We start from the raw sequence: 10308 nt of genomic DNA, 5'->3' as shown, positions 1-10308 counted from the left end.
GTTTTTTTTTTTTCAAAATTTTTGTCATTGAATGTACTTTAAAAAAAAAAATACAAAAAAATTTTATGATGATAAACTCTATGAAATTTTCAGTTTTTTTGAAAAAAACCGTGATTTTCTTAAAGTACGTCATGTTTTATTTTTTTTTTATTTTCTCAAAAAAAACTTCATTTAATGCTGCAATTTTTCCCGCCAATCCTAGAGTAGGCCGACTATTCCTTCTATTTTTTTTTATCAATTGAAAAAAAAATTTTTGCCCAGTTGGGCTTATTTTGGAGGATTACCACTATCAATGAATTTTTTCGTCTCAATTCTTCAAAGCCGGATGTCATCTATAAATCCTCAAAAATTTCCAGACTGATGTTTAGCAAAACATGCCCAACTGGGCAAAATTTTTTTTTTCAATTGATAAAAAAAAATAGAAGGAATAGTCGGCCCACTCTAGGATTGGCGGGAAAAATTGCAGCATTAAATGAAGTTTTTTTTGAGAAAATAAAAAAAAAAATAAAACATGACGTAATTTAAGAAAATCACGGTTTTTTTCAAAAAAACTGAAAATTTCATAGAGTTTATCATCATAAAATTTTTTTGTATTTTTTTTTTAAAGTACATTCAATGACAAAAATTTTGAAAAAAAAAACGTCCCGATTAGTCAATTCTTGAAGAAGTTATAGCTATTTGATAAAATAAAAGCCTTATTTTTGAAAAACTCATAACTTTTTTTGGGTTGGGTAAAAAAATTTGAAAATTTTCTGAAAAATGATTTTAATCGGGTATAAAAGGAAAAAAAATTTTCAGCCAAATCGAAAGGGGTCGGGGTCAAAAGTGGTCGATTTGGCGTGGAATGCCCCATAAACATCTACGACAAATCGTCGATATTGTAACTGCACCTACTATTCCAAGAAATTCACTAATTCTTTGAAAATCTTTAATTTATAAACATTATTTGTTATACCTCAAAATTTCTGATAACAAGTTAACTCCTATATTTCATTTACTTTTACATTATCTACGTCTTATCTTACTGAATGGTCCACCGTCGCGATGATCTTGTATGCGCTTCGAATCAAAACATCATGAATTAAAATTAGCATCAACTCAATCGGGTACTAAACATTTATTACAGAGTATTGTTACCAAATGGGAATTAAAGTTTCTTTCAAGTATTGAACCAAATAAAATTGGTAAAGAAATAGAAAATAATTCATATCATCGGATAGAGGTTAAAGGTGGTATAGTATTGAATTTGAAATGGATTCAAATTAATGGTACCAAGTATCACGTGGGTTCAATTTTATTTTTGAATTTAAATAATTCACAACTTCCAACATTTGGAAAGGTGGACTTAATTTTTTTAGTTGATAAGGAAGTTGATTTTTTATTTGAAATATTTAATTCTGAAAAGTTTTATTACGATTTTTTTGCTAATTGTATAAAACGAACGAATAAAAGACAAAAAACTATTAGAAGTTATGATAGTCAGCAGCGTCACATTCCATGTTTAATTTGCCCTCGCGGTTTTGCGAATGCCGTAAAAATGCCGTAAATTTTCGGCATTTATACACATGCCGTAGATATCCTGCGATTTTGCCAGATTTATCCTGATATAATGAAAAATTGTAAAAAATTTGGTTTTATTTTATATTTGCTTCTGCGGTTAAAATCATCGAAAATGTGCAAAGTGTAAAATTTTATATTTTATTCTATTAGTTCACACATTTCTTATTGAAACAAAAGAATGTAAGTGAAAATAAGAATCCGGGAAAATTGAGGTTTTCAATTTTCTTAAGTTTGTTTGTATAGATATAAATACAATTAGTGTCAACTTTCGAATAAGCGATTTGGCATAATGGTTAACAGATCAGGCTTTAAATCATTAGGACTCGGGATCGAGCCCACGAGTTGGCGGGTTTTTTTTTTTTTTTTTTTCATGACAGTTACTGTACATATAACTTTATAATGTTATATATAATTAAATAAAATTTTATATAATTATATATAATTTTTGTTCCGGGTAGAACGGTTTAATGCTGCAAAAATGCCGAAAATATGCTGTATAATTGCGGTTTTAATGCTGTTAAAATACCGTATTTTTTCTGTTTTATTACCGTAAATATTCTGAATTTTTTTCGTAAATTTTTGGTAGTAATGCGGCAAAAAAACTGGATGCCAATAGTTCGTCCTAACGGACATGTTATACAACGTACTACTCTGGCAAAAACGACATCTAGAAATCGTGACAAAAGTACCAACGCAACATCTGGAAATCGCGACATTCGTCCAGCGTGACATTTGGATCGTTACACTGTACGTAAAATGTGACACTCATGCAAGTGCGACGTCTGAAAAAAACGACATCTAGACAAGTCGAAAATGTTGCAAACGTGACATTTGAAAAACTCACCAATCTGAAAATGGGACATTTGACAAACACGACAGTCAAGCCAACGATAAATGTGGTAAAGTCGACAAATATGTTATGTGACGTTTAGAAATATGGACATCTTTGCACAAGGACAATTGTACATTGTGACAATTGTAAAATTTGACTTTTGGAAATGTTACCACTCACTTACAAGCGACATATGGATAACGTGACAGTTGAACATAGTGACACTTGTGAAAAGGTACATTCGGAAAAATAATTATTTCTACTTACCAGCAATGAATTTATAAGAAATCCGTAGATAAAGTAGATTTCTTATGGTAATGAAACATGGAAAGAGAGAGGACATACATTTTAAATAAAACTCTAACTAATGCAGCCAAAAAATTATTTTAATATGTTTAATAAATTTTAGGATAAAACAATCCAATTGAAAATATTAAATTAAATTTATTTATCATTATCACTAACTCAAATTGATATTATTCTACGTACATAATAAAATGCTATACAAATAATGTTAATTAAAAATAATCTCGTAATATAAATTTTTTTGTACCTAATTGAATTTATGAAATCAAACTTACTTACCATGCTCTTATACCAGCTATATTCTGAGTACACTATCTAATTCTATAAAAATAAGAATAATTAGGATATAAATTGATGGTTTATACAAAAAATATTGCTGAAAGTTTTTTTTTTTTTATTAGGAAAATTGATATTTATTGTTTTTTTATAATATTGGAAGGTTACAACAAACAATTCAAATTTTTTTTTTTAAGTTAAATTACTATATTATTAAATAATATAAATTATTAAAAACCGACAATAGAAAACCTGACAATATAAAAAAAAATTTTTACTTTCAATATTTAGATAATTTATCTAGTAAAGTTAGTATAAAATTTTATTACTTAGTATATAATTTTTAATCTTCATTAGAGTCATGTTATTTCGCTTTTTAAGGCCAAACTCAGACAGCTCCCCCTCCCCTTTTGGAAATATTCAATAACTTTTAAGGTCATGCCTAGACAGTGCCCCCCACTTCTTCAAAAATTTCAATGGCTTTGAACTGTTATAACCATGTTAAAATTTTAGTAATTAATTAAAAAAAAATTAAAACCTTAATTGAAAAAAGGAGAACGTAATCGTAATTTCACTAAGATATAGATTTAAAAAAAAACATTTGCAGTTGATATCAATTGGAAGCTGAACGAAATTTGTAAAATAAATTTCAGTATAATCTTCATGTTAATTTTATAATTTGAATTTTCAAATTTTCTAGGCTAAAATTTATTCAACAAATTTCGTTTAACTCCTGATTGATATCAATTGCAAGTAATTTTTAAAAAATTCTATACCTCGGTGAAATTACGACTACGTTCTCCTTTTTTCAATTAAGGTTTTAATTTTTTTTTTTAATTAATTAATAAAATTTTAATACGGTTATGGCAGTTGAAAGCCATTGAAATTTTTGAAGTGGGGGGCACTGTCTGAAATGCCCTTAACTGTCAAAGCGTGTCAAAATTTAATCAATTAATGAGAAAAAAAAATCAAGCCTTAATTAAAAAGAAGGTCAACGTAGTTGCAATTTTGCTGAGATGTAGAATTCAAAAAAATTACTAACAGATGTTATCAATTAAAGTTAAACGAAATTCGTTGAATAATATTTAGCCTAAAAATTTAAACAATTAGAATTATCAAATTTACATAAAGAGTTTACTGAAATTCATTCAACAAATTTCGTTTAACTCCCAATTGATGTAAACTATAAGTTGTTTTATTTGAATTCCACATGACAATGAAATTGCAACTTGTAACGGGGTAAATATTTAAAATTACAACTTTAAATCAACATGACTTCCCGCGGTTGATTAATTACCCATAGTACCCCATATGCGTTACTATTTTATCGACTTGTCGCCGGGCGCGCTAATTTAAGGGGCTCGTCCCCAAGACCCAATAAGGAAATAAGTTGGAGTGGTGGATTTTCCGATAAGGGCCGAATGATCGCGAACTTAGATTTGATAAGTGAGTGACAAGAGTGAAAACGGACACAGTCGGACGGACCGGCAGAAGACACGGACGAGTGACCACACGTGAACAGCAAGAGAAGTTGGAGGAAAGAACCAAATCAACGGAAATCGGCAGGAAGGCTGTTATAAAAAGGGACGCCACGATCGCTGGAAAAATTTAAGGAGAGGTAAACCAATTGTCGGCCGGTTGCCACAAATTATTAAGTAACTAATTAATTAATAATAATTAAATAATTCGTGAGCAGTCGCCATTTCCGATTGGATTAAAATATAAATTGTCGGCAAGAAGAACAGTATTCAAAATAAATTTACACGCGGTCCGTCTGAAAATTTCTCGGCAGGAGAGCCAGAAATTATAAATAATAAATCTAGTCATTAAGGAATTGTTATACTATAAATTAATCAATTTTATTTAATAAGAAAAATATAAAATATAAAATTTACAAAACCGAAAATTAAAGGAAAATTAAAAGTGCAGTGAAATTAGTGATAAAAGAATAAGGATATAAGTAATTAAATTTATTAGTAATGGAAATCAGTTCTTGTTGTACAAATTTGTTATTAACGTGAAGACTAGTTGTAAATGGATAAAAGAGAGATAGCGTCAGTCGTTGGCGGCAGTTTTTCGGTGTCAGTAAATTCTTACTCAACAACTTGATATTCGAAAAACTGAAAGTATATAAAATTGTCATGTTGATAAAGTGTCGTTATAAAATTGTAGAATCATTAAAAATTACGGATAGAAATTTAGTCCAGTGGACACATAAATAAAATCGAGATTAAATAAAATTGTGCGTGTAAAATAATCGGGAAAATCATACATTGTAAACGTGTGTGTGAGTGTGAATACAGTCCTGGGGACTCGAATGTAAAACGTGTGTGTGTGTGAGAGAAAAAATTAAGTTTCCTGTGGAAACGTTTTAAAATAATAGATCCAGGGGATCTGGCAAGTTGCCAAATTGTTTTAAATAATTTGATCCAGGGGATCAGGCCGGTGGCCATATTCGTGAAAGTCCAGGGGACTAAATTTTAATTTTATTAAGATCCAGGGGATCAGGCCGGTGGCCATTTCGTATAAAAGTCCAGGGGAGTCGTTTATTTAAATAAGATCCAGGGGATCAGGCCGGTGGCCATTTCGTTATAAAAAGTCCAGGGGACTCGTCGTCGTTCAATTAAGATCCAGGGGATCAGGCCGGTGGCCAATTCGTATAAAAGTCCAGGGGACTCATTCGTCGTATATAATAAAAGATCCAGGGGATCAGGCCGGTGGCCATTTCGTGTAAAAGTCCAGGGGACTAATTCGTATAATTAATAAAAGTCCGGTGGACAAAATTTTAATTATTAGTGTTAAGAATAAAAGTCCGGTGGACAATATTGTTATAATTAGTTATAAGTAAAATAAAAGCCCGGTGGGTATAATTGTGATTCGGTAAATAAAATTTAAAATTATATTGATTTGAATTGTGTGTAAAAATTAATTTAATCCCTCAATCTCCTCACTCTTATATATTTTCAACGACCCTGATTTATAAATTATAACATCTCCGGTTCTGGAAGGCCGAGTCTTATCTTCCAGTGGCGCCCTTATTAACATCAATTAATAAAGGGGCCAAACTTGGCAAGGTTGAGATACACCTTGTTATAAACTACATTGTCTTTTTTTTTAATTTATTGTTTAATTTTTATTCCAATTGTTAATAAAATTTTGATACGCTTATGAAAGTGAAAAGTCATTGAATATTTTTTCGAAATAGGGAAGGGGCAGTGTCTGAGAGTACCCTCAAAACGAAATTTCTTTTTTTTATAAAACCTTGCTGAAGACCATCTTTGACACCGTTTTTAAAAGTTTTTTTAAATAATAAAAACTTCGTTTACATACTGATGACACATTTGACATATGAAATCACCACCCTCGGTTAGCACATCATTCAACATCTTCTTATGACAGGCTTCGCAAAAAGTATAGTGCCCACAGGGCTTGTAGTAGACGTTCGGAACAGCGGCCATGTAAGTCATACATTCTTCACTTCCTAAAATGGACAAGGTTTATTTGAGATTATTTAATATTTAACATTATAAACGAATATCCAACAACAAGAGTGAAACTGATTTAATCGAATAGATAATTAATATCATGAGATATTGAATATTCAACTTACTGATAGCGTTGTTCAAGTCCGCAGGTGTAACCGCGTCGCGCCGTAAACTGCAGGCAACATCAGCACCATTTAGGTCGGGATTAGGAACATTGCCATGAGAATAGTCATCAAAATCGAGAATGATAGTGTCAGCCTCGGATTCTTCCGAATCATTATCAATATCATTATTTGAATCCATGTAAGTAACATCATCGGGATTGCTAGAAGTAACAGCTGCAGCTTCATTATCTACATCTCCATTAGTCTCATCATCGGAATTACCAGTATCAACATCTGCAATCACTTCATTTTCTGAATCCATGTTGGTGTCATCATCGGAAGAATATCCGTTTCGAAAATCACCAAGAGTCCTAGCTATTAGTGATAAGATATCCTAATTATTCTTATTTTTATAGAATTAGATAGTGTACTCAGAATATAGCTGGTATAAGAGCATGGTAAGTAAGTTTGATTTCATAAATTCAATTAGGTACAAAAAAATTTATATTACGAGATTATTTTTAATTAACATTATTTGTATAGCATTTTATTATGTACGTAGAATAATATCAATTTGAGTTAGTGATAATGATAAATAAATTTAATTTAATATTTTCAATTGGATTGTTTTATCCTAAAATTTATTAAACATATTAAAATAATTTTTTGGCTGCATTAGTTAGAGTTTTATTTAAAATGTATGTCCTCTCTCTTTCCATGTTTCATTACCATAAGAAATCTACTTTATCTACGGATTTCTTATAAATTCATTGCTGGTAAGTAGAAATAATTATTTTTCCGAATGTACCTTTTCACAAGTGTCACTATGTTCAACTGTCACGTTATCCATATGTCGCTTGTAAGTGAGTGGTAACATTTCCAAAAGTCAAATTTTACAATTGTCACAATGTACAATTGTCCTTGTGCAAAGATGTCCATATTTCTAAACGTCACATAACATATTTGTCGACTTTACCACATTTATCGTTGGCTTGACTGTCGTGTTTGTCAAATGTCCCATTTTCAGATTGGTGAGTTTTTCAAATGTCACGTTTGCAACATTGTCGACTTGTCTAGATGTCGTTTTTTTCAGACGTCGCACTTGCATGAGTGTCACATTTTACGTACAGTGTAACGATCCAAATGTCACGCTGGACGAATGTCGCGATTTCCAGATGTTGCGTTGGTACTTTTGTCACGATTTCTAGATGTCGTTTTTGCCAGAGTAGTACGTTGTATAACATGTCCGTTAGGACGAACTAATGGCACCCAAAAAACTGGCCAAAATAACTTGAATAATACCATATTTATGCAGTATTTATACCGTATAATTCCGGTATTATTTCGGTATTTCCAAAACCGCGAGGGTGTATAAAAGGTAATGACTATTACGTAGGTACTAGACATATGGTATAGAGTATCAGATTGTTTCTAATAAAAAATTGCTATTATGACTTAATCTTAAAAAAATTTTATAATCATATTATAACTCGAATAAAGTACATGGTCAGTGAATCAAAATATATTTCATAAAAAAAAAAAAATTTGTTCTGTATTACCTGTCATTCTTCCTTCTGCTTACCTCACCTACAACTTCTTCTATTAAATTTTATTTCTATACTCTTATCAGTGAATAGTGATTTTAATGCAATTTTTAGAATCTTTGCTTATTGAGTATTTGTTATTTCTTGGAATTATAACTTTTAAAACGATGTTTTTCATATTTTCTATTAATAAAAATAAATACTTAATTATTCTAAGTTTATGCTTATACGAGAATTTATAGATTACAAATATTTTTTTAAAATTATCCTTATCAGGTATTGATAAAAAGTAGGCTTTTAAAATTTGAGTCCCTATTATTTCAAGTTATTCATTATGTTGTAATTGTTACGTCCCAGCCTGCTCATCAGATGGCTCTGCCAATTTTTAAATCTTAAATAATAATAGACCGACCTGAGACCCGCCAAATCGATATATTTAAATAATAGAATAATAATATATTTTCTTTATAATAAATATTAATAAGTATGCACTTAAAAATGATCAAGTAGATAAGATATTTTTAATGCATTATAATATTTATTCATCATCGACAATTTCTCTAAAAGAATGTTAATGAATAAAAATAGATAAGAATAATTGTACGACAAATAATGACTGTTAAAAGAATATAAAAAGTGAAATTAGTTTTTCCACGAAAAAGTGAAAACATTGAAAAACATCGTCCGACTGCTGACGCAACAGCATCCGCGTCGAACGATGATAACGAACTCCCTCTTTTTGGGAATAAGGCCCTAAAACCTTATCCCACTTTTTCTCTAGGGTGTTGGCTCATGTAAAGATATAAAAAGCCGATGCCCAATGCATCACTCTCTCAGCTCAGCTCACACTCGTACACTCTCACATCAACCAGAAATTATAATAGTGCGGCTTATAACACGCAAGTAAACTCTCGGTTTAAATCGATTATATTATTCTTTTGACACGAAGTTATTTGTCACATAATAATTGTAAACCCAAGTGTATATTTATCCAAATTCTTCGACTATTCTATTTTATATGAATAAATCAAACATATTTATTCTTTAAATCACGACCAAGTTATTTCGAGCTTTCGAGAACTACCCCGTATCCGAAGATCTACAGTCACGTCCAATTCAAATAATTCGCGCCGGCAACTCACAAGCCGACACGACTCCAGGACGTAACAACTATATATAATTAAAATTGGTGGCAGCGACGGACTCGAACAGCCTCGAAGTAGCCTGGTGATTTTCAAACGAAGAATTCAAAAATCCGGAAAATTTTTTTTCCGTAAATCAGAAAATTTTTCATCACAGTGAGTAAATTTAAAAAACAGAAATTTTTTTTAAACACACATATTTTTGAGGTAAAAATTTCGAAAATTTTTTTTTACGAGAATTAAATTGTGAAAATTTAAATTAAAATTCAAAATTAAATCGCGGAGTTTAAACAAAAGTAATTAACAAAAATTAAATAAAATTTAAAAACTAATATCAAGAATTTAATAAAAAAAAAATAAATAATAAAGCCGAAGTAAATTTAATAAATTTTTAACAAAATAAAAGTGAGAGTTTTTAAAAAAAAAAAAAAAAAAAAAAAAAAATAAAAATCAAGAAACATCAAGAGATCATAAATATATAATAACAGCATCGAATATATACATTGAAAATATTTTCTACGAGCATCATTCAATCATCAAGAAATTGAAAATTTTCCTACGGCGATTGGGCATATCGTCATTATCAACATCAACGAAAACTACGACAGCACTAGCAGAGAGATCAACGGCAGCGATAACAACGACAGCAGCGATTACGATCACCAGCGCACTAGCAGCTTATACCTGTATATTCAATTAAGTAGTAAGTCAATTATATTGTTGAATTTTTTTTTTTTTCCTCTGTCTTTTAAATATATATATATAAAATGAGTATCGAAAAAATGGAAACCTCCCTTATGGAGACCCAGAACGAAATAACAGCATTAAAAGCACAAATCGAACAATTAATAGCAGAAAAACAAGAAATGAAAAACAAATTTGAAGATAATTGTCAAGCAGCCATTGCACATCAAATAAAATCACATTTTGAAAAAAATCCACCCGTAGGTGCTTCACACCAAACGCCTCAAAACCTTAACTTCACAAAAAATTTGATCACAGGAAATAAAATAGATTATAAAGACTTTTTGAAAACTATTCCAGACTTTGACGGTACAA

General features: G+C 30.3%; 1 protein-coding gene across 1 annotated transcript; it reads right to left on the bottom strand.

Annotated features, from left to right (window-relative positions):
• Nucleotides 1–3217: 3217 nt before the first annotated feature.
• Nucleotides 3218–9445, bottom strand: LOC130674516 (uncharacterized). Its single transcript, XM_057479865.1, has 2 exons — nucleotides 6585–9445; nucleotides 3218–6455 (listed from the first exon to the last, which is right to left on the bottom strand). Exons 1-2 carry the CDS (start codon nucleotides 6883–6885, stop codon nucleotides 6277–6279), a joined length of 480 nt encoding a protein of 159 aa, XP_057335848.1. The 5' UTR covers nucleotides 6886–9445; the 3' UTR covers nucleotides 3218–6276.
• Between the last annotated feature and the right edge of the window lie 863 nt (nucleotides 9446–10308).

Source organism: Microplitis mediator, chromosome 9 (genome assembly GCF_029852145.1).
Source record: "Microplitis mediator isolate UGA2020A chromosome 9, iyMicMedi2.1, whole genome shotgun sequence".
Classification (NCBI taxonomy): domain Eukaryota; kingdom Metazoa; phylum Arthropoda; class Insecta; order Hymenoptera; family Braconidae; genus Microplitis; species Microplitis mediator.
Note: the sequence above shows the minus strand (reverse complement) of the source record. Positions and strands in the feature narration are given on the sequence as shown.

Excerpts from the sequence above, each read along its gene's own strand:
- LOC130674516 (XM_057479865.1), bottom strand. The coding sequence starts at position 6,885 with ATGGATTCAGAAAATGAAGTGATTGCAGATGTTGATACTGGTAATTCC. Across the intron at positions 6,456-6,584 it reads GGACTTGAACAACGCTATCA|GAAGTGAAGAATGTATGACT; the intron begins GTAAGTTGAATA and ends TGTCCATTTTAG.